We start from the raw sequence: 26,207 nt of genomic DNA on the forward strand, positions 1-26,207 counted from the left end.
GCCAAAAAGATGATTTCTTATATGTGGGAGGAGATGTACATGTAAAAAGGGAAATGAGAAGGTGAAGAATGCTTTATATAGAAGTACTAATAGCCCCCTGTCTAGGAAGCACATCACAGAGGAAGACACACCTGAAAATTTGAATGAATTCCTAAGAACACCTCTGCTCTGTTCCACTGGGGACCTTGGCTGCCACTTTGAGTCCACAGTTTAGAAGTCTTGTTGCTGCTTTTATAGAGCACCTAAAAAAGAAAATAATTCTAGGTCATAAAAAAATACATTTCCATTACCAACTCACTTAAGAGTCTTATAATCATATTCAAGAGTACAATACTATCTTGTACATCTAATCTCTATTCCACCACTGAAATTCCCATCATCATAGAATATCTGGAATTGTAAGGGGCCATCAAACCCGAATCCCTACTCCTTACAGGACTGCCTAAATCTGAATCATGGGACTAGGGCTGTTGATGTGCTCCTCTGTGCCTGTGCCCTGGGGAGCCTGCTGCAGTGCCCAGACACCCTCTGAGTCAAGAACCATTTCCTAGTGCCCACCAGCCTGATGCCCATGGATATGGCAGTATAAATGACTAAATTAAGAAAATAATGTTTTAAGATTTTCTAATCTCCTCATGAATATACCCAGCCCACAGCCTTAACTGGACTAACGTATCTTATTAATTTACCCAGAGTGGCTTGCAGAGAATAAAAACTGTTCATTAGTGGATTGTGATTCAGTTGTACAACATGGAGACAGGGTTAACGAGACTTACTGAAAAATATATTTGTTCATGCATACAATTAACTGCTCTTCCAGGATGGATTTTCTTGTCCTGATTCTTACAAAACATTTTGTTTCTTCTGCAAATAATTTGTTTTTCTTATTTTATAAAGACAAAATTTCATCTGTCTAAGCAATGAAAGACTTCTAAAAACCCACAACCTTGTAAACAGCAAACTGGGGAATGATGACACACTTCAACATGAGCAGAGAGTCCTAAATATTCTTTGGTCCAATCTCTTGTGCATCCAAATTCAACTGAGCTGACAATAACAAGATGGGTGTTTGATGATGTGTGTCAAGCTGTGTCTCCAGCCAGTACTTGCAGAGCTAAACATCCATTCACCAGTTTCCTGAACTACTTCTGCTTTCAAGGATTTACTGCTACTCTGTGTAATCTCCTTTAGGCAGCACAGGCATTTTTCATCATAATGAAAATAACCCCTTTTTTTGGCTTGAAATTTATGCAGTCCCATGAGTGTATATGATATTGCATAACAGGTAAGTTCTGCCAAGCAAACAGCAAATCCTCACACTAAAGAGCTTTCATTTTAGGGGGAAAAAAATAATAGATAATATATTAAATTGGGTAGAAAACAAGTGACATCTGACTTTGTCATAGACAGGAATATCTGTCATAAAAGACATGAATTTTAAGTGAAAATAAATAAATTTGTGAGAAAGGTATTACAGATATTATTTGAAAGAATAAAGAGTGCTGAATATGAAAATATCTTTTTTTACTCTCAAATACAAACAATATATTTATTTGAAGGTAGATATGTGTGTGATTATAGACCCACACACATGTTTTCACAGACTGTCAGTTATCTACTCTATTATGTATCCAATTCCTTCATCATAAATTCATATTTTCTATCATGTATTGATAAATGTTAAATCTTTAGAGTAAAACATGGCCATCCATTTGTGTGTTATTAAAACCCAAGGCTTCCCTGTACCTTAGTGCACTTTGAACCTCCATGCACTTTAATTACATTGCAAAAAGACACATCTAATAATTCTTTGGTAGAATTACCCGTGCCAAGTCGAAGAACAGAAACTAAATAAAAAAGAATTCCAACAAATAATCAAACCGAGGTTGTTCAAGAACATCACAGCAAATCAATGTTTAAGAAAGTAACAGAAACACAGGAAGATACCCATTCATGCAAATGGCAAGAAAATCTTCAACAATCCTACATGAGATTTGATGGCATGGATGCAGACTTACGAGTAAAAGCTGAAAAAATGTGGTAGTCTTGGCGGAAGATATGGATAAAAGATTTTTAAAGCACAGAAAATATTCCCATTCTTGCAATACTTAGAGCCTTCTTAATATAAATAATAAGAAATCACCTAAACAATTTTTTATTCTGAGTTATTATTAAACCCATTATTAATTGATTAATCGAGCAATTGAAACCAGGCGATTATTTACAGTGTGGAAAGGTTTCATGATTTTCCCTTGATACATTATAAAATGAAATAAGTTGTGGGTGAGGAAGAATCAGTTAGAGGGAAATAATCAGTGTTGAAACTGAGAAAAGAAAAAATCCATACTATACACATTTGCCTTTTGTGCTGGAAATACTGGGCTTGGCTTCATAGAATTTGCTGTTGATTTCTATAAAACACCCTTTAAATGTAATTCCAACTAACATGGGTTCTTACACTGTAAAGAATCCTGGACCCTGGAGTATGCAAAGAAGTCCCAAAGCACACTAATTGGTCCCAAGCCTTAAAACTGTGGATGAACCATCTTTATCCTCTGATTTCCTACTGATACTGATTAATTAATGTTTGACCACCTGCCAAGCAGCCTAGAAAGATCTTTACCTAGTTCAGGGAAATTTAACAATATTTTTAAAAATTGTTCAGGAAAGAATCCATGAAAACACAGAACATGAATCCACTAAACACCTAGCGAGTCACATGCACAGCGTGTAGTTCGCCACATCCCAGATTACATTGCTAATGCCAGCACATATATTAATTTTTTTGTAAAAACAGCTGAATTCCGTCACCTTTTATTATAATTTCTTATTCTGAATAACTGGGCTAGTGAGAATTTATTTGTATATTTAAATACTCATGCACTGACCACATCCAATATCATACTGAATTCATAAGTGACTGGGTAACTTATATGAGTACTTTTTTCAATCCCTTCCTGATGCTTTAGGTATTCCATAACATTCCTGGGAAATCCCATTATAAGCACACAGCTGTGTGGTAAAAGTAATTGTTTAGAACAATGTTGTTGTTTTATTAATTTCTCTCTGCAGTGGCTTATTTGATCTACAAGCTGCTAAGGAGTTTAATTTCCTTTACAGAAGTGCTTTTATTTTAACTGGAATGAAGAAAAGGGTATGGGAAAGAAAATTTGTTGCTTATATGCCACAGAAATAATTCAGTACTGCTTACTATATTGGTAATACATTTCACTTACTATGACTATAATTAATCTCTGAAAGTGGTATGTTCAGCTTTTCAAGGAATAAGTTCTTTCTACAAAATTTTATGTCTAATTTTGATAAAATTACTCCTTTTTTTCAGCCTCCCACATTAGCCAAAGACCTTGATGTCCAAATATCTATTACTGCTTTTCAGTGTCAAATGGTACCGTGTGATACAAAACTTTTTCTTGTGTGGAAGTTCCAACACTGGCATGTCTATAAAAGTCACAATTTCTGCTTGTTGTAGAAATTTATGATTTCTCAAGTCTATTTGAGCTAATTCTTCCTTCATATCATAACATGCTGAAAGGAGTAGAGTGCTAGCAATTGTTAATTTTAATTTATTAGCAGCCTGGGTTTTAATGAAACTAAAAGAGAAGGCATAAGTTTCCCCACAGTAATTTCATGTATAAAAACAGAACAAAAGTAAATAAAGAGCATCTCCATACCTCCAGAGAACCTATTGTTGAACCATTCATGTGGTTCCAGAATATGATTTTGCATCTGGGCCCTGTGAAGGAGATAACTGGGGTAGCAATGTCAGCTGTGTGACCAAACTCTCCATTTGAGCTGTCTGCAAATAGATACCAGCCTTCTTCAGTGCACCTGCTCAGAGAAAAAGGGTTATAATTTATTAAAACAAAACATTTCATCATAATTAAAAGAAGACTGCAGTATTTCCTTAGATAGCATCTGCTGTCTGGGTATCTGGATGCATCATAGTGTGCAGCCAGAATCAAAAAAATTCCCTTGCAAATGCAGCTAGTATTTTTATATCAGAGATTGTCAAAAAAAACAAAAAAAAATGAAGCTGAAATCAACCCACAGGATGTGGGCTAGAGGGACTCTGGCTTTCCTACTACCCTCTTTCCTCAGGGAATTTAGAGGGTTTGATCCTGGCTTAATGTTAGGAAAACCCAATATATTGGATGAAATTTTGTCTCCTATGCTGCTGGGAAAGATGAGGTGTCTTTGAAGTAAGCATCAGACTCTGAGTGTACAGAGACCAGAAGTGAAGTTTTAGTGTTTTGGGTATTTAAAATTTAGCCACTAAAAGCCTTACAAAATAAAATGCGGCTGATGACCAAAGATACATTTTTCTTCTCTCCAAAAGAAGTGCTTCATGCTCAGTACTCCTCAAAAGAATCTTTCCCAGCAAGTGCTTACAAGCCTGACAATGAAACCTGTGTTTTTAAATAGGTGCTGGTATTAGGTTTTACTCTCTTTTTGGTTTTCCTGATTGGCTGAGTTCTGAGCAGCCACTCTAAAGTTGTACCACTACAGCTGTGAGAAGACAATGACCTGAGAAGAAACTGCCAAGAGAAACAATATGCTCAAAGATGTCATGACATCAGGTTCTTCACAGACTGAAAATCCTGCCTAGTGGGAAGAGTAAGGAATTCACTGGTCCAGGGTCAGAAACAGGTCTTCAAAAATCCTCACAAATCAGAGACATTTTTTTAGCTAAGCTACTGCTTCTGTCTTCCCATGTATCACACCATCCAGCCAACCATCCATCCAACCAACCAACCATCTAACCAACCAACCAACCAACCAACCAACCAGTCAAAAAAGCAACATTTTAATGGTACAGATCTTCATTTTGCATAGATCAGATATGCTACTTGTGAGATCACTGAAAACTGCTCATAAATATGGCAGAGATCAAAGCTCATCTGGGTGGATTCCTAGGAGAAGGAGTTGGGATCTGTGGAAATCAGGATCTTCTCCACAACCTTATTTTCTTTTTCATGAGAAGACAGATAAGAGAATTGCTGGTGATGCTTTTCTTTTATTACTGAGTCCTGGCAACTCAGACATTTTTATAATTACTGCATGCATTTGCTTCATCCTATAGTGTAAGCATTAAAACCTTCTCCTAATTAACTGCCTGTACTATAACTAATATTTGAAAACTTTGAAAACTCATATCTACAGATCTTTCAAGGAGTATGCATTTGGAAAACTCATTTATTTCCCTCCTTTCTGCTGAAGAGAGCTGTTATTTCAAGGTAGAAATTTTAGGTTTCTTTTTTGCCTTGTAGGCAAAAGAGGACACAGTTCTCTTAATTGCAAAAATATTGAAAAATTCGGAATTTACTCTGCTTCTGGGAACTCATGCCTTCAGTGGTCCAAGGGTGTAGGCACTGTATTTACAACAGCATTCAAAAGGGCGGTAAGAAGCAGAACAATAAAAAGCTCTGAAGAGCAACGGCACTTACAGATCTCATACTTTGCAGAGTATTCATTTTTACATCCATGCCTCTCAGTGAGATTAATTTGAAACAGTGGCAGGGTACATGATGAAATTCAGTCATCCATCTCTTTTTGGCATGTTCTCTCAGCACAGGCAGGCCAAAGATCACACCTAGGCCCAGATCCTACTGTCCCATAGTACAGCCTAAGACAGGTGTCATTGCACCTTTTTTGACCTTGTTTCAGTGTTTGCTATAATATCACATTTAAAACTAGTAAACCAGATGAAAGTCCCCTGCATGAAACACTTCACAGTTTTAGCCATTAAACACAGTGCTGGTATGTGATAGCAAGAACATTAAGGTTATGAGAGCAAGTAATGGGAAATGGAGGGCTAAGCATGTGTAGAGCATCCTTGCTGACATTCACTCTTATTATGGGAATTTTTACACTTAGGACTACAAGATTAACATACTTGTGACCTATCCATGTTTAAAAAAAAAGCTTTCTTCTAGTGAAAATTAATCTGTATCATGTTTGCTCACAGAACAAAGTAATTTCTCTGTCTTGAATTCTTCAGCTGCCTGGTATAGAAGCTTGCATGGAATTTCCAGGGAGGTGCATGAACTACAGGGGGAAGAGTTTGAAGAAAATAATAAATAATCATTCTGTTTGCAGAGTTCAAATGCTAGAAGGTCCATACCTTCTGTGAATGCAAATATTTTACTAGAGCCAATTAATGTATATGAAATCATCTGTTCAGTTTGTCAAGCTCTGACTTTGAAAGTAAAGGGCTTCTTAGCTGGCCCACTTTTATTTTAAACTAGTAGAAACTATGAAGAGATAAGGTATTCCAAAGCTTTCCATAAACCTAAATTATCAGTTTCTCTTACTCTGTCAGATGAGGTTCTTGTCTTACCCCTAACCTTTGTTTTTTAAGTGATCTTAGAGAAGGTAACTTTCTTCATTGTGAGAGTTAATCAACTGGCCCATCTTTATATTAATTTCTTTCCTATCCCACAAAAAGTCTCCCCTGGTTTTTTTATTTGTTTGTTTTGGGGGGGGTTTGTTGTTATTTTTGTGTGTGCATGTTTTGTTTGTTTGTTTACTAGTTTTATAATGGGATCTCAAGAATTTGATGGTAACAAGTGTAAAACAAGGTATTTTTCAAGATGTATGATTGCGAATAAATCTGGCTTTCAGCATATGTAATGCTGCAATTCACCAGAATACAGACAGGCTCCCCTGCCAGTAGCTGCAAGAGCTCAGGCCAATTTAGCAAACTAACCCATGGAAACCCTCTCAGTTGGCAGCTACACTGTCATTAAAATCTCAATATTTACCCTTTGAAAATAATTAATTTTACCTCTGTACTACAAGCATTCCCTATACAAAGATACTCCCGTGCCAGTCCAAAATTCCTAATTAATTTCAGAGGGAAAATCACAACATTTTAATGGTTATAAAATTTTCAACATAAGCAACTGACCTATACTTGCATACTTGTCTTAGATAATAGCTTAGTATTTCAAATATCTTCTAAACTGTAGCTGGCAAAGGATGGACATTCATAGCAGAATCTTCATGCTATTTCTCCCTTCCAGGCATTCAGAAGAACAGAGTGAACTGAACACATTAATTAGGGCAAGATTAGGTGGGTTGAGAAAAGTTGTAGACCTATCAAAAAATTAGGCTCATCTTAAGTCTGGCAGTGTTATCAAGTCACTCATGCTATGAATTACACATTTCACAATACTAATTGCCTATTGTCGCAATATCTGAAAGGGGATCAAAATTCATTCAGATAAAGAAGTTCAAGCTCTTATTTAATAAATTTTTTGGACATCTCTGTTTTTGAGGTGATAATTTATCTGTGTATCTTCTACAGATTGTTTGAGAAATCCTGATTAAACACTTAAATGGACTTATAAAATACCTGTTACTCATTATTTTTCATTAGGACTGAAAACTAAACCTGATTATAAAACAAACTCCCTTTCACTAAAATGTTCTGATTTCCTTTCAAATCACAGCAATAATGAGAAAAACAAACAAAAAGAAAACATAAACTGAAGAGGGAAAATTTAGTTTCCTTAGGCTTATAAGTATCCCAATGATCAGCAAACCATATGAAATTTCAAAATTCAGGAAGCAGCAGCCTCCCCACGCATTTCCATTTTTCCTGGTTATATGTGTCCACAAACACTGTACAGTATCTATACAGCAAGTCAGAACCCCACACCTATTATGCATTAAAAGTATTATTCTTCAGCTCTCCAACACCATCTGTCTGGGATCAACCAGGCCAGTGACCTGCTATTAGCACAGATGGGTTTCTGTACAGAGAAGAAAACAAAATAGTGGTCAGGAAAACCCAGTAAGGCACTAGATGACCTTCAAAAGAGGCACTCTCTTGGCCAAAGGGGAAGGACTGTGGGATATTGGACACATCAGGAAAATATGAACCATCAAAGCTCAAGCTGATGAATCAGCCAAGACTGGCTTCAGATTGCATTTTCCACATCCTCCATATTTTTCAGCACGTTATCAGGGTAGTGGGGCTCTGGGAGATCACTCTCTTCTCTTGCTTCTTTCCCCCAAAGCATGGATAACCAGCAGCCAGAAGTTTTACTAAAGTTAATGCATTTGCAGTTTTTTTGTTTTAAATTAGCTGATTTCCTTGCTAAAAACCTCTCATCAGAAGATTTCTGTGAAAAAAAATTACCTAATGAGGTGTTAAATTCTAACTTTTAACTCCTAAAAATATATATTTATAAGAAAATATTTATGTTTTTGTCTTTTTTTTTCTTGTACTGTCATCAGAAGATAGCACTGATGTTTTAATGCTTTATATATTTGACACAAGGTGGTTGCAAACTGTGGTACTTTGACCTTTCCATCATGCTGACTCCATTTTCTGTTGAATCCTATTAATTCTTGTTTCTTAGTGTCAAAACCAGATGATATGACAGTTTTGGTAACATTTAAGAAGACATAAAAAGAAAACTTGTTATATTTTCTAGCAACAAAAGTTGCAGTACAAATATATAGCATTCAAAATTCATTATTACAATATTGCAAAGGAAAAAGGCAAAGACATGAGGACAGGTTAATCTTTATTTATTCATATAGAGTCCAATATAACCTCAATATTAAGTGTAAAATGGGGAAGCCATGTACATATTCTGCCTTTTACTTGAAATTTGCATGTAAACTGCTGAAAGGTGGGCATAAAAACTTAGAAATATTACAAAATATTACAGAAAGTGTTATAGAAAAAAAAAATACACACACACACACACACACACATATATATATATATACAAAACAAGCCTTCTGTCGAAATAAAAATAGCAAACACTAGCATTTCCCTAAACATTGTATGTGCCTGGAGAAATCACAAAAAATGCTTCAAGTATTCAGAAGTGACAACTTAATATCCAAGCACTCATTCAAGAAGAAATTTATCACCTCCTTTATGGGCTGGGTAACAGCTTCTCACTGCCCATTTGGCTGGTCAGTTCAGCCAGAAGGCCACAGGTGATATAGGAAGGAGAGGATACTCATGATGGACAGTGCCAAGGTTTTAATTAAGGTGTATAGTGACTGTAAATCTGAAAGAAATGTGGTGGGGCACGTCTTTAGGAAGCATGAGAAGATTTATGATGAGAAAGAAAGAAAATGGGAAAAAAAAGCCTTGTTTCTTTTGTAACTGCACTTGTTAGATATTCAGTCCCCACACCAGAAATTCTTTGACTACTTATCCTTCTGGAGATAATACAGGATGGGCTATTAAAGATTATAACATGTGAACAAAACCTTCAGAGACCACTTCTTGCAGTTTGACATGTAACATATTCATAGGTTTCAAAAAGTTTCTTCCCTGAATAAAAATTATTTGAGCTGAGAGGATGTTGTATCAGAAAAAAAAATCTGTAGTCAAAATTAAAATGCTATAAAACGTGTAATTTCCAATATTTTTAAAGGAAGATACAAACTCCAAAAATTTAATTAATTCCACACATCACAGAAAGGTTTTCTCTGCTAAACACTTCCATCCACTTTCCATCCACTTAAATTCTAATAAGTCCTAAATAGTCAGTAACTGAAATCTGTATCTAATGACCAGAAGAAAATAAAAAAAAAAAAAGAAAAACTTTCCTTGAATAACATTTAAAAAAAAAATTAAAGGATAATTGAGAGGAAACATTTATTAGGAATGCAGATTTTTACTTACAGCCATCTGTGTCAATTTCAAACTGGTTATTCCAAAAAAGAGTAAGTTCTCTTGTTATGTTTTGATTTTTTTTTTCAAATAACCTCCCACATCCATTACTATTTAATATTAAGGCTTAATAAATTTAGAAACAAAAAATATAATATGATTGTCACGCCATAATAAAGCAGACATGAATTTTTTGGAAGACAGTTTTCTGAAAGGATGTCAGAGCTATTTCCTATTGCAGCAGACAACCTCCACTTGTGTTCACAGCTGTCTGTAAAAGGCTGGATGCCAACTGACCAAGTTCTTTGCATAGTGCTAGAGAAAAAAGTTCCATCTTGAGCATCTAGACTTTGTCACATGAGTCCAGGATTGAGGTTCAATGATTAATTCATACTGAATGGAAGTGAAAGTGCTTGATACACCAAAACACATTTCATACTGAGACCTGTAACTGGACACTGATATCAGAATGTTGCTCAAAAGAAAACCACCAGAAATGTGAGAAGGAAATCTTGTACTAAATAAAACCATAGTATATTTCTTATTGTATCCTTAGGCCAAAATTCCAAAAGAAAATTTCTATCTGTGACCATGCTTCAAGTGTATCACATAAAGCTTTGATGCCTTGTTTTATGTAATAAATATGAATTCCAGAAAGAAAATGAGTTAGCAAAGTTTTACCCACACAAAGTGATTAAAGTCTTCACAGTTTAATTTATTTTCATTATTACATTAATCCCATGCTATGGTATCCTAACGTAAGAGGTAAAAAAGACTTTGGGTATATTCTCTTCATACAAAGTTTGATTAAATTGTGATTACTTGCAATGAAATAATATGACATCACCCTGCAAATAATTTCTAGCCATTAGCTTATTTTTAAAAGTAGTTGGTATTATTTAAGTTGGCCACAGAAGGAAAAACTACCCAACAACCAACAAACAAAAAAACCCAAGCAAAAAAGAAAAATCACACACACAATACTTTATAATTTTTTCTCCTCTTTTGAAGTTCTTAGACCATCAAATTTAAAACAGTTCTTGACCACTGAAACAGCTGCTGGGCTTAAGTGTATTATTAGAACCTATTTTTCCCAACTTTTCTGTCCTGAATGTTGATAATGAGTGTCTGAAAAGCAGACACAAAAGAAAGACAGATGTATTAAAAATATGTTTATCAGGGGAACTATTTACATGGCAATAATTATCTTGTCAGCTTAGAGTTTTATCTCCGCATCCATTTCTCTTTTAATTTATTAGATTTGGTGCATGAATTGTCATATCAATTAAGTGACTACAAAGTTTTCAATTAACAGTTATGCCCAAATGTCATCATTAATGTCAAGGAATTTGCCACATCACTAACCAGATTATTTAAAAAGGAAATATACTAATGGACTTATCCATTTGCTGGTGTCAATTTAATACACTTGTTTAAGCCTACACAAAATGATACTTTTATTGTTGTAGCTTTTAGAAACTTAACTGCAATGGAGAATTCCATTTGCTAAGTATGAAAATTTGTCACAGGAGCTCTACATTTGTGTATGAATGGTGATCTTTCCAGGGCACAGTGCCAATGTCACCTGGCTCTTTGCACAACACGTGACAGAATTTTTCTAGCTCAAGCCAGGCTCCAAAGGCAGGCTCCCATAATGGCTTCTATTCCTCCAGCCTTTGGTTTCTATGTATACATACAAGCTGTTCCCTCTATTTGTAAATTATTTTTGCTTAATTAATGTAATTACAGCTTCAAAGACTCAGACCTTCACCTCACAATTCACCAGCCTACATGTGGCTAGCCCAAGTACTTATTCTGGGGAAGCAGATGGTTTGACTCCAAGTATTCACAGGTATTTTTGCTGAAAGAGCTCATTGTAAGCTGCACTGCCAACTACTCTTACATCAGGATGAATCCAAGCATTTCTATACATAGTCCTACATATTTTATTTTCATTTGCAAACAGACAAGATTATAGCAACACAGCTTGCCTCATCTAACTGGAAATTTGGGGAAAATGGATTAGAAAATAAAACTAAATGTTGCAGGGTTTTAATTCAAGAAAACTGCTGCTCTGCATCTCCGTGGTAATTTGGAAGCATCTATTTTCTGTACTTCTCTATAGGCCAATAAACAAAGGGAAGGGGGAAACCATAGAACCAAACTGCATCTCGTGTGGAACATCGCAAGAGCAATACATTACAGCGTTGCCTGAAAACTGCAATCTCTATGGATCATTTACTTTTTCTTTTCATCAGTCCCTTTCAATATACTGTTAGTAGCATTAAACCCTGAAAATATGTTGAAAATTAGTAATACAATTCCATGTATCACTGTGCCAACACAAAGCTATAGTGGAAAGGTTGTGAGAGGATTTACTAAGCACACAAACTGGACTGGTATTGGCTAATATACAACAATTAAGGAGTAGCCAATGAAAGATTTAACAGCTAATTTATTGTAAACAATTTTTCTTTTTTAATGAATACACTTCTTTTTTAAGGAATACATTTCACTTCCTTTTCATATATAATGCAGAGAGTTAGAAACAACTAGACAGCATTTTAATTCTTTGCTATTGTTGAATGATTTTTTGTGGGTTTGGTATTGTTGTTTTGGGATTTTTGTAAAAATGCAATAATTTTAATGAAGTACACAGTGAAACTAACATATTGAGCTCACTCTTTAATTGTGTTAGAAATTCAGGCTGAGTAAATGCAAAATAATGTCACTTTAAACTAATAGCAATATAACAAAGACTTTATTGAAGCGGTTTTAATTTAAAGACTGTTTTCACTCTATGGTCTATTGTCACAGAAAGTAAACATACATATCACTAGAACCAGGCAAGTATTTTTCTGTTCAGAGTAATTACGCTGGACTGAAATTTTCTTACTAATGAATTGTATAACACTGAAAATTGTTCATACTCAATACATTCGCTAGTTCCCTGTAGGGATTTCTTTTTTGATAAGTCTTACTGTTACCTTTAACTGGAATACATTGGATAAATGCATTTTTTAACACACATTTCTTACTTAATAAAAAAATCAAAAAACCCTGCACCTTTAAAACCAGATGTTCATGCAGAAAAGCTAGTTTTTGCTTTTTATCTCCTTGAGATAAATCAAAAGAGTTATCTTCAGAGAAGCTAGTAACTATCTTATGCAATCTACCTAGAATCCAACATTAATTTATGTATTGAGAATAGAGAGAGACTAGAAATATTTTACATTTTAATATGAACTTATAAACCAGATAGTAAAATAAAAAGAACTGGCAAAAAAAATACCAACTAGACTGAAATTGGCTCTAACTACAGTAGTTTACAACTGCATTAGTGAAAATGAGTGCAGAATTCACAGGACATTTTGTCTTGTACTGCTGACTCTTGGGCAAAACTGCTGGGATAAGAGCAATAGCTAGCAATAACAATAACAATAGCTAACAACAAGTAACAATAGCTGGAAAGGTAGAAAAGTGAGCATAATTTTTTTGTGTGAATAAAGACCATTAGAGTAGATATTCTCCTAAAACTGATCAAGAGGATGACCACGAGTGACTCTGAACTTTGCCTTAAACTAGGACACCACAATAAACTAAATTAAACAATGCCAAATAAATCACAAAGCCAGCTTCAAAAAGAGAAGCCAGCTTGAAAAGAAGAGCAAAAGTAGGATGAAAATTTGTAATAGGAGGGAATGACAATGCAATGCAAAGAGCAGTGGCCATCACCAGGTTTTGACATGCCAGAGGTCATCTTGCTGGTGCCACAACCACTGCAGAGATAGCCAGAGCGCCACTCCCACTGGATGCTGCCAACAGCCTGCAGCCAACTGCTGGGCTGGGACTTTGGGCAGCTGAAAGGAGGGTAAAGCTGGAGTAGCCGTATCTTCCAAACTTGCTTTCTCATAAGGGGGAACATGCTTGTACTCCATATATCCTGTGAGAGTAGTGCACGTGTTTCTCTGGATGAGGAGGTACAGAAACTTTTGGGAGTTACTTACAGAAAGGTGTTTAGAAATTTTTACCTGCTTATTAATGTGCTTTTTTTTTTTTTAATTTTGATTCATCTGTAGTATTGATCCTGCATGCCTACTTCACTGGTTGTCAGTTAATTACATGTCATTAATAAATCAGTTAACTGCTTCAATATTGTAAAGGAGCCGTTTTTCCCCTTGGCAATCTATAGGTGGTTAAGATCACACATTCTAGAAGAGACTCAAGCAAGTGACAAAACATACTCACGTGGTATGATCAGTTAATGGACAGTGTTGTTCTTGCTCAGGATATAGATTAGCTCCTCTTCCGAGCTGCCACTTGAATGTCTTTCTGATAGGTATGGAATAATTTCCTGACATCTGTTCCAAGGCTGGTTGATGCCATCCACACAGGTCTTTATCTTCAAAGTCACAGACTTCCATAACTTCAGAGATTAACAGTGATTACTCATGTTTATATAAAAATTGAATATCATTAACTCAAGTTAGAACCCAATAAGCAACATGGAAATAAAAAGGATTCAATTTATCGTGTATGTGAATACTGACATGTTATTAACATGCATAGCTTTTTACTTACAGATAAAATATGAATTCTACATTTTCTCCTCTATTAGACAGATTCTAATTTTGGGAATATACCAATTCATTTGCACCTCAGTATCTACCTTCATGTGAGTTTTGACCAGCTTTCAGGTAATTCTAATAATGTGTCATGTAATATACAGGGAAATTCATGTCAAGTTCATCAGTTGAGAGTCTGTGAGCTACTGTATGGTCCTGCTCCAGTCCTGTAGACTGATGACATCAGCAAATCATTGTACATTGTCTATAAAGTCCGTGACCATAACTCTAAAAAAAACACCAAACCAGACTTCAAGCAGTCCTCACAAAATTGAAAGTTACATTAAAATGCACCTATTTGGTATTGGTATCAAATTCTGTATTGTTGTCTTACTAAACAAATCTGCAGCTGCCTTCCAATGAGTTTTTGCTTCCTGAGCAACAATGGAAGCTCACTACTGACTCTGCTTAGGGTGAAGAAACCAATTTTATTTTCCATTTCTGCTGTGAATATTTATTCTCCAACACATGGTCCAAGTTGAGTCTAGTGACTCTTCAGAACATTGGAACACATTATTACACTTAAGTTTAAGTGACTGCTGGGAGACTTGCAAGGGAAATGAGAATTTATTTTAACCCATAAACCCATAAAAAATGCTGCATCAGGAAATTACAGTTTGTTGGTAGAAAGTGCCTGATGCCTCCTTACTTGAAGGCTAAAAATAGTAGACTAAAGAGACAGTGAGCTCTGATTTAGAGCTCGTTATCCTCACTAAGGAAGTAAACTGCAGCCAGAGTGATCTCATGAGTTGCCCGTGTGAAGATTCGTGAAATTTCCTGAGAATGATGAGTTGCATTAAATGCTTATTCTCCTTTTCAACTTGCTTTGTAAACATTACATTTAAAGTGCCTCTGAGAAAGATAACACCTTCCTGTGACCATATTTCTGTTACAGTCAGGATGTTTTTAAGTCCTTGTCCAGCATTGTCATTTGAGTGATTAATTCCCATCTTAGTGATGGGAGACCTCAGACAGGGCAAATATCTAAAGGTGTTTTCTCCACAGTATTTATCTTGCTTAGAAGGAGATGTTTTGAAAGACAGTGCAAACTTTTGAGGGGAGAAATGTTCAGAGGGCTCTGTATTTATGCTTCAGGGCAAGATTTCAATGGCTGGTGTTTTTTCACTCTATAGGAAACTACCCAGTGGTACTTAAACATCAGATTCATTTCTTCCAGTTATTCCCACAAAAAAAATAGATACAGGGAGTGAATGATACCTTTCCTCACCTTCCTGAAAAAGGTGATTGTATTCTATTCATAGTGTGTAATGAATTCACAGTTTTCATTTTCAGTGACAATAGTTTTGCTTGCAAAGGCTGATGAGGTCATTGTCTCCAGATGCCTGTCCCCCTCATTAACTGGCTTTGGGATAGTGCTGCTTCCAAGTACTGCTCTTGGAGGCAAAAGGAAGTCATTAACAGCTTCTAAAACACTACAGTGTGAACTGCTGCAACTCAGAAGCAATCAACAATTGTCTTAGATCTTTATGGGCATCATGTGTGGACCTTGTCCATTGTCCCCCTTACAGTGTTCCCATAAGACTGTCAGAGCTTTACGGGCTGGAACACAATTCTGTGAGGAGTAGGCAGATTTTCACAATTATTGCTGATGCTGAAACAATTTTGTATTAAAAATGAAACCTAATAACCAAACAAGCAAGCAAAACCCACACTCATTGAAGTAGGTAAGAAGTGGAAACAGCTCTCTCAGATGTCCACCCCAAACATGAAACTAATTTTTTTCTCTCTTCCAGTCTGGACTAGCAAACATTTTAAGAAACTACGTTCAGTTAAAATTGTCATGTATGGTTACCAATCATTAGGGCACTGAGGATTCCTTCCCCTGCCACATTTCAGTAGTCACTTGAATTGAAATGTTGAGTCTGAATCAGAAGGTAGAAAGTGCATTACATTACATATATTAAGAGTAAAATATTATTATTTTCCTGGGGGAAAATCACATTAAAATAACATCTAGGTGCTAATACCAAATTGCAGAGAGAGCTGCTAAAGCAATGTGTTGAAGACCCACAAACTAGTAAGGTAGGAAAAGGCATGATTTGATCCACTCACCACAAGCTGATTCATCAGACTTATCAGAGCAATCAGGTCTAAAATCACACTTCTGCATCATCTGGATGCAGTGGCCAGAGGCTCGACAGACAAACTCCTTCTCTGTGCAGTTGTTCATGGGGAGCGTGGCAGGAACTGATGTTCCTGAAGTAGTTGTAGAAATAGTGGGCAAGTTTCCTTTGAAAAAGGAGCCAAAAGGATGTTGAGCACCTGGACTAAGGCATTCCAGCTTCATAATGTTTTCTCCCTTTGCCCCTGCTCCGCTTTTCCAGGGCATGGATTTACTGGAATCATTCCTGGACAGTTGAGTGACTTATATGCTGTTCAGCAGGAGCTGAATTGGAGCTTTCCTCAGTGGAAAGCACTAATTTTGTCACACCATCCATAAAATATTTGGCACTTGCAGGATCTATACCTCTTGCCAGTCTTTCAAATTTGGATTAACCCAATGAATAATTTCAAAAAAACTAATGCCGAGACCCACACAGCACTCACAAAAACTGATTTTCCCTGTGAACCAAGGCTAACAGATTATTTAGATGATAATGGGGTTTTTCAACATGTTGATTGCTACAAGTGACTGTGGAAATTACTATGTAACCTTCTTACCTCATAAACGTATCACTGAAAAAATTATTTTCTCATTAGAGAAATTATTCTGAGGTCACCACTTTGTTCCACCACCTCCTTTATATTTCATTCAAACTCATTACCACTTCTTTCAAATCAATTGTGGTTTTTTGTCCTCATATTCTTTACTATGCACTTTTTTCAAGCTTACTCTCTTTTCTTGAAAACCTTTGCTATTATTGTCCATAAAAGGAATTTCCATTATAAAACTCCTTTTTAAAATTTAATGATTTATGAAATCATTAGCTGTAATGCACAATGCACCTGAGCAATACACCTGAGTTAATTAAAAATTACATGTGAAGACTTTTTATATTAAAGGTGTCTGGGATAAAAAGAATTATTTTTTTTTAATCCCTGAAGGATGAAGCACTAATATTGATAATAAATTACCCATTTCTATTTTGTAGGATAGAAAGCAAGTCTATGAGATTAAATAAATTATTTTCCAGTCAAATGAATGATACTCTCAAAATGTCCTAAAATTCAAACAAAATACTTAAGGGAGGGAATGTTTTGAAGTAAGAATTGTATGAATTGATAAATTTATCTACAACCCAGAGTAACAGCAAAGAACTTATAGGTTAGAAATTTTTAAATATAAATGCCACATTCAAGCCTCTGCTCCTGATACACTGAAATGGAAGAAGAAATTTTGAATAAACATAACCTTAACAACACCTGAAAACAGAGGAGGATATGATACTTCCTCTGTTTTGAGACAATATATTTTCTATACTTTATTAAATACCATTTTGTCCAGAGCAAGCATCACTGAATAGCCTTTGGTTTGGGCATTCAGATGATGTGTTGAAGCATTCAACATTCAAGATTCAAAAGATTCAACATCTTTAATGTTACTTATGAGAGATTTTATCCCCAAGCTGTCAAGCCCATCTCTCTCTGCCAGTATTTGGTCACTTAAAGCGTCACAAGAGGACAGTGCTTGATTCTAGTGCTCAGGGACAGAGGAACGCTGCTTCTTCAACCTGATCCAACTTGTATTAAACATGGTGGAATATGCCATAGCTGTTGTCTATTTGCAGACTATTCCCACATTCTTTATTACTGTTTTGTTGTTGTTGTTGTTGTTTGGTTGGGTTTTCTGTTGTTTTTTTAGGGGTTTTTTTGTTGTTGGAATATTTGCATAGAATGGAGGAGATAAATTAAGACAGGACCCTGGACAGTCTCAAAAATTGCTCTCAATTTAAAAAATATACAGAACACAAATCCTGATTCCTGTCCACCGTTATACTTGAGAAGTTTCATTTTCTTTCCACATACAATGAGGGCTTTTTTCTTAGTTATGAACTTTGAAACTCTGACCATCTATGCTTTCCAATTTATCTTCTATTTTTAAATTTTTCCTCATAATTAATTTGAAAATATTTAGGGATTTTCTGATTAGTCCTTTTAAAATTTTCTTCCCTGAATATAAGGCACAATCCATTAACTGAGTATTTACAAGAAGCCTTCATATCCAAAACATTACAACTGCTTTACCCTGTATAAATATGTATAAACACTAGATAATTATTTGCAAAAGAAATACCATACATATTGGATATTCCTCATAGAACTAATTATATCTATAAGGAATTTTTGGAGTAGCAGAACAAAATGTATCTGCGCTAGAGAATTTTAGAGCAAGTGCTAGGATACTAATATTCAGACACTGTTTGAGTTGTTTGCTGCTCTACAGCCCTGTCATGAATTTACAGCAACTGTCACGCCATGTATAACCCTTCAATGCCTGCTGCAGCTGACAGCAGCCCTCCTAAAATCTCTTCTGTGGTGAACTCCAGGTCCTGAGGCTGGTGTCTTAAAGTACATGTATTTTGGGATATAATATTTTACAATTCTGTAGAGATTGTTCAACCCTTGGTAACAATGACTTTTGACAACAGGTTGCTCTATCACCTGAACTATCTGTGTGTTGTCATGTGAGAGCAATTGGCACAGTAAGTAAATTAAGAATTATTAGGGGGCGGTGGAAAGCTGTGTCAAACGGAATTGGCTGAATGAAAGTTCAGTTCATTTACACACAGCTAAGTTTCTTTTACCCTCTAGGAATCAAGATCTAAAAGAGTATGGAAGCTTCACACTTCTCACTGAGGATTTCTTTTTGACCTTACATGCACAGCAGGAACTATTTTGTGCTAATGCCTGGATATGGGGATCTGAAAAGCAGGGAAACAAGTCTGGATTTCCTGAGTCACAGTTTAACCTGGTTTCTACTTTTCTAGTAGCAATATTTACAAAAGACAGCAACAAATTGGCTCACAGCTTGGAGATGTGTGTTTCAACTCTTACCATAGTAAAGAGCACAGCCCAGAAAAGACACGTCATCCAGTCCAATGTCCCCAGTGAAACCATCTCCTACAATGCCTTTCACCAAAATCTAGGAAAACAAGAATTATAAAAGCATTTTTCAGTGTACAGTAGACTTCCACTTCTCATTAAATATTTCTTGTGAATTGGTAGAGGAGTCATTTGCCAGTTTCACACTTAAAATGAGATTAAATTTATTCTGGGCAATATTGTCTATTTAATGACAATTTACAAAAGATACTAATTATTATCAGCTTTCACTGGTGGTCACATTAATCATAGTGAACCATAACAGAATGGTTGGCTTCACAATGGTGTAAATTCAGTAAAACATCACTGTGATATAAAATGATGGCAAGACATTATCATAAATGGCATATTATGATTACCTCCTTTGGTACTTACTGCAATAACATTAATCATGCTTAAATACAGTACCATTCATTTAAAAAAAAATTATAGACTTTTATACAAATTTCAGTATGATGAAAACAATTAGGCAGGTAAGAAATGAGCTATGGAACCTTTTAAAGAAAAGTATTCTACTATGTCATTAGACTTGTCAATGGTGTATTTGTTTCATTATTATCTACTGCCAGGGAATAGGAGGAGTTGGTGTTTGTGAAATACTCTCTGGAAGACTAAATAAACCTCCTCTCTTCTGTTTGTTGCTGAGTGATGAATATCCAGCAGATGATTAGTGAAAGGTTTGATAAGATTCTTCTTAGTTTAACTAAATAATAAATCCCTGTTTATAAAAAAAATGTATTTTTTCCTCACTTCAGTAAAAAATTCCTACACATGAATGAAGTATAAATAGTGGCAAAAACATGACAGTTCTGCTTCAGAGTACTGTTTGTTCTACTATTTTTGTTTAAATTTATTTATGTGCAATTTTATTTGTAAAGAAAGGTTATATTCAACAAGAACCATTTTTCATATGATATGTACATAGAGCTTTTAAACATTACACTTGAAATTTATTACCCTGTAACGGGAGAGAAAAATACTTAAAAGATGCAAGGAATGGCCTTAACCCTGTAAAAGTAAAAGAATAATATCAGTCTAAATATGTTAACACTGACAAATTTGTTTCTGCTATTCTGAAGTTACATGTGAATTGTAGATTTATTATTGATGTTGACATCACCAGAGGAAATAAAAATGATCACACTTCATTTATATATTATGTCCATTAGACAAAACAAATGAGTATGCTAAAAGAAGACAGGTATATGTCCCTTACTACGGATGTACTCCAGATGGGCCATTTTAGCACAAAATATATTTCATGTGAATGACAACAATAAATTACAGCATTGCTTTAATTTCTCTCACAGCAGTATGGGATTCCTCTTTTCCCTCAGGATACCCAAAAACCATTCTTTATCATATTTCTCCAGGCTTTTGGTTTTTTTAGATTACAATTGGAACAATACTACAGTATTGGTACCAGTAGAAATAAAATGGCTAGAAATGGGAAACAGAACAAACCAAAACATCTAATATTTGAAAACACCCCGCAAGGAAATTTATTATTCCAAAATTACAAATCTTCTTCCACTGTAATTTTGACTGGCAAACACACAGCAGCTTAAATGTCATTTTCAATTTGTTTTCAAAGTATAAATGATTATCTACTTGCAATTAATTACTTATTAATTAGCTCAAATTCAGAAAAAGAGGCAGTGAGTTTAGTTACACAGCTATTACTTAGATAAACCCAAATACCTTCACAACTACATTAATTTTCCATGGGATTGGATTGTGCACTTGTGGATGTCCCAGATGGATGTTCAAGGAGCTTCAGTCCCCAAATCTGCCTGTGCCCATGTCCCCAGTACTGACATACACATGGGCTGAAGACATCTTTATATAACATCTTCCACCAATGTTTAAGCAGGAAAATGTTTTTAAAGGGATTAAAAATAACCAAAGTTAGAAGTGACAGGACACAGTTCTCTAGGGGGAATTGAATTCAGAATACTCTTATACTGATTGTTATTATGATTGTGTAGTTTAAAATCTCCCCACTCCCATTATTTTTTTACATTTCTCTATGCACTTGGGGAGTCCGATACTTTGACATAGAGCATGAACTCATTAGCAACACAGAAAATGTAATAGTGGCATAGGTATACACTTAAAACTGAAAATAAGTCCAGTTTATGAGTTTAGAGCCTCAATAGAGACCACAGTCTCTGTGCAGCTGTGGTTAAACTTCGACCACTTAAATTAATTTGTCAGATTTATTTCTGCAAACTTCATAAGATATTATTAAGCAACCTCTAGGAAATTCATCTGCTGTGAAATTCATTTCACATCACATTTATTATTTGAATGAGAATAAATAGTTCCCAATTTCATGTTTTCAGAAGTCTAAGATCCAGACTCAATGAAATCTATAAAGGTATCAAAAGGTATTTGACATAAAGAAAAGAGGGGAAAAAACCTAATTCCATGAAAGAAAACTTCATCAAAATGACACTCTGTATGCATAAAAGGAAAGATCCCTTAAGATTTTGGACAAAATAGGCTTTTGAAGAGTGAAGTGACAAGTGTTAATAGAGGAATTACAATGGGTAATATTGTTCTGTACAAATGCTTAATTTTTACAGTAATGCTCACTTCTGTCAGTAGCCAATTCTCACTGAAGGTTACCAAAGTAAAATCTTTATTTCTATACAAGCATAGTTTAAAATAGAATGGAATTAATTTAAAAAACTGTGGCATATTCAAAATTCTGAGGGTTTCTGAATGTCTAGGAAATAGTGATATTTGTTCTAATGTATTTAACTTGTAATTTAGACAAACAGTAACTCAGGTTTGTCACAAGAGCCGTCAATTTTGTTATTTAGTGATTTTATTTCTAGTTAGAGCATGGTAATTTAGATCAGGTTTCTACAAAGATTTCTGGCAAGAAATCACGTACTTTGGTTTGAATAGGAAAGAACAACCACAGAAATAACTGACAAAACACTTTTATTAAAAAACTTATGTTGTAACTTTGTGAAAGCAAAGCAATGCACATTTCACTGCATATCTCTGAAGTAAACTATCCCTATGTTTTAATGCTTGCGATGAATAAAGGAAATTGCATAATAATGTATAATAACTTTTCATCCAAAAAGCAACAAATTCCTTATGAGGTGATGGAACTTTGTAATTACAATGGACAAGCCAGAGAATGAAGGTTCAAAGCTTCCTTTTTTGTTAAAATATTTTCATCCAATGATTAAGTCACAAGTCATGTCATAAGTCTTCAATGTAGAATGATTTTATCAAGAATGCATGAACATATTCATATAGTATTTTCTTAAGAAGCACATTAAAAGGGAAACTATTTTCCAAGAAAATACAATTCTTTCAGGAAAAAATGTATTTTAAAAATACTGATAAATTTAGATTTGATTTTGAATTTTTGAGTAGTTCTTAATTCAAATCAAATAAGGTATTAACTGCTTTGATGAGTCCAAACATGGTAATTTGTTCCTCCTTGGCTTTGTTTCTCTGCTTCCTCAGCTGCCATCAAAGGAGCAGGCACTGTGGATGTGAGATTATTGCACCAATCTCTCCTCTAGATGTCCTCTAGTTGTATTATGTTTACATGGCACTCAACTGTTCCTCTGTACCTTCTGCAAAATGGTTTGTCTTAGGAAAAAAAAGGATGTGTGGATTGTCACACTCTGTTCCAGGTTTTCCTCTCTTGCAGGGAATGAGGTGGGCAATCAGAGCAGTTATGTGCTGCATGGAACCTTTCTAACCCCAAAAACTAACACATGTGGGACCTGCCATCAGCTTCTGGAAAGATTATCAGCACTGGGTCACCACATAATTGTAATTATTCCATCTGAAAAGCTCAAGATCACACTATCCTTCTTCAAAGCTCATCAGCCCCTTTCTTTCGTGACCATTGAAAATGCTTTAGAAATTAATACCTCAAGACTTCAAAGTTGAAATGAAGTCTTTTTAAACAGTTGTCCAAATGAATTGTTACCAGCATTCTTAAGGTTACACACATCAAATATGAAAAATCTTGTGTCAAATATTTGATGTTTAACAGTGCTTGGTTTTACAAGATACTGAAAAACACTGGTTCTAGTTCAGTAAAGCACTTTATCACACTTCACTATAAGCTTGTGAAACCTCATGCTGATTTATGATGTTTTTCACAGCATTTCTCTAAAGTGCAGGGATGAATCACATTTCTGTCCTGTTTCAGACTATTCAGTGATATTGGTGGGATTAATAACTACATATTCTGGGAGTCTTTACTTTCCTGTATTAAGGCCACAAAACTTCATTCAAGAGAAAAGATTCTGTTGTCACTCTGTAATATTAGCACTGGAAGAATTATTGCAGAAGTACTATATTGTCAGTGCCTAAAAATTTCTGAGATTCTAGGTTTATAAAACATGTTTAGCCTGCTGACTTGGAAAACATCTACATAGCAATTATAATTTTGAAATTATATTTAAAACACCTAAAGTTCATGGTTAGTTTTGACTTAATCTACAAGGATATACAAAGTCTGCTTTCCTTTCTCCCACAGTTTCCCTCAGATTTTATATGTAAATAAGTAAAACAAACAAATAAACAGGATTCTGGCTGAATTACTGTATCAAATACCTGGGATTTATGGTCCTGAAAGAAGTGTCCCACATTGACCAGGATGACTTGTTATGACTTGAGTACTTCTGTCCCTCCCTTTTGTACAGTAGAGCATATCAAAATATAAAGGCTGCAGAAAGACATCTTCACATCCCTGTCTAGGGAAGCCTGAATTGGGCTGAATGGACAGACTTTTATCTGATCTATGCAGCAGGGATTGCTAAGGCAATTCTTCCATGCTGAGATAAGGAGCATCCTAAGAGGAGACACTGCTTTCTTTTCGGTGTTTGTGAAAACATTTGTGGTTATAAACAGTGAATTATCTGTTCAGCAGCAAATGCTAGTGAGAAAAGGCATCACTGTTAGACATCCTGTCTAAAGATGTGGACATGTCCTGACACAAAGGATTTTTTCTGACTTAGTAATACAGAATTGCTGCCCCTCCATCCATCCTCCATCCTGACATAAAGGATTTTTTCTGACTTAGTAATACAGAATTGCTACTCCTCCATCCATGCATATGGCCTTAATCTCCCAAAGCAAGAAAACATTAATATAGAGATATCACCAGAACATGTGGATTGAAATGAAATCCTGTCTTCATTACAATTAATGAGAGTTTTGATATATACTTCAGTGGGAATAGATTTCTACACTGCTTCCTAATTCTGCTATAAGCATACTCAATAAACAGAAATATTATAAAAAATATTTTTAAAACTCTCTGTTAGATATAAAGCTCAGCACTACAGAAGGAAATTTAATTAAATCTTCATCAAAATACAGCTTTCCTGTGTCTTCCTGTTATATTTTCAAAGATGATTTCTAGATCCACTTAAGCCATGAGATAAAAGTTGCTAACTTTTTCCTTCTCCTTGAAAAGTTATTCAAGTCTCATTTTCCTGTTCAGCAGCTGCTGATAAGTAATATAGTAACATCAACAGGAAATGTGAAACAGTACTCTTAATTTTCAGGACAACAAAACTCCTATCTTACACGACACCCCTTGAATTCAAATGGCCCCACTCAGTTTCTCAGTGGGATGTGGGTTCTGAAAGATGGTGAAAACTGCTCATTACTTCAGGTTTTCCGTATTTAAAACATGGGCAGAACTTGACACTGCAGTAGTGAATAGAAAAGCTATTTTTACTTTAAGTGATTTCTTTTGAGCAGCCTGCATGTAAATAGGGAAAAACAAGGTAAAAACACTCATCCTGGCCCCCTTGTTCTCTCCCCTCTCAAGAAAATACAAATTGCAGGAAATTACAGACATGAAATTAAGAATGTCATTTTCACTGGAAAAGGCATTATTAAAGATAGATTAGATATTATTATTCCTTGTCCCTTTTGTGTACTTGTTGTGACTTGATGACATCATGACAAGTCTTCCACAGTACATCAATAAAATGATAGCACAAAGAATAAATTATTTCTATTGTTACAGTGGTTTATCTTTTAAGTATTCTGATAGCACTGAACAAAAGGCCACTATCTTTCCCAAAGACCTGAACTAAACCCATGAAATTTTCTCTGAAGGTTTGTACAATGTATTTTCCTGATTTCTCATGTGATTTCCTTGTTTCCATAGTTTTCTGTGTTCTAAAATCCATTTTTCAAAAATGACAAAACCATTGTTTAGGAATGATTTTTTAGAAAACTCACACTTCTTATTTTTCAAATGCATCATACCACACACATTTTCAGTATGAAAATTCACTTCACTGTATTTCACTTCATGTTGTAGGTACTGAATAGTCTTCACTAGCAACACAAAGTTCACCACCAACCACAAAGTCTTAAGGTCATTTTTCACCCCTTCCCACAAGTGCCTTGGTTCCCACATTGTCCACTCTATGTGTATATTGCTTCCAACCTAGATTGTGGACTAGTTAGGAAACCTGAGCATAATTGTCCAAACCAGAGCCTGTACAAGTTCTGCATGAAGTATGAACATGAGATTGACGTGAGACATGTCATCTCTTGTTCCTGGCCCTCTACAGCCCCTTGAGGTTGGTTGTGAGGATGGGACGTGGTGAAGGGCTTAGGACCTCCAAGTACAAGTAGAGCTGCCATACCAAATGACATTGACACTTCAACAGGACAGACTTGGACTAATCCATATTTGGCCTGACAGAGCAATCTCTGTCACAGCTCAGATGCCCTGAAACCATCACTGCTCATCACATGTGCCAGGACACATTCTAAAAAGGCATGAGTGCTAAATACAAGACAGCAACATTTTGGGGTTTGGATATGTGCTTGTTGGTTTTGGT

The 26,207-nt window shown here is 35.3% G+C and overlaps 1 protein-coding gene across 1 annotated transcript in view; it reads right to left on the reverse strand.

Moving 5' to 3' along the window:
- MALRD1 (MAM and LDL receptor class A domain containing 1) overlaps positions 1 to 26,207 on the reverse strand; it is a 239,243-nt gene that overhangs the window by 143,643 nt on the left and 69,393 nt on the right. The window contains exons 19-23 of the mRNA XM_058831049.1: positions 19,306 to 19,393; positions 16,363 to 16,539; positions 13,913 to 14,090; positions 3,693 to 3,849; positions 132 to 242 (exon numbers count right to left, since the gene is read on the reverse strand). Coding sequence (XP_058687032.1) covers positions 132 to 242; positions 3,693 to 3,849; positions 13,913 to 14,090; positions 16,363 to 16,539; positions 19,306 to 19,393 — 711 coding nt within the window. The remainder of the gene's footprint in view (positions 1 to 131; positions 243 to 3,692; positions 3,850 to 13,912; positions 14,091 to 16,362; positions 16,540 to 19,305; positions 19,394 to 26,207) is intronic.

This window comes from Poecile atricapillus, chromosome 2, assembly GCF_030490865.1.
Source record: "Poecile atricapillus isolate bPoeAtr1 chromosome 2, bPoeAtr1.hap1, whole genome shotgun sequence".
NCBI lineage: Eukaryota > Metazoa > Chordata > Aves > Passeriformes > Paridae > Poecile > Poecile atricapillus.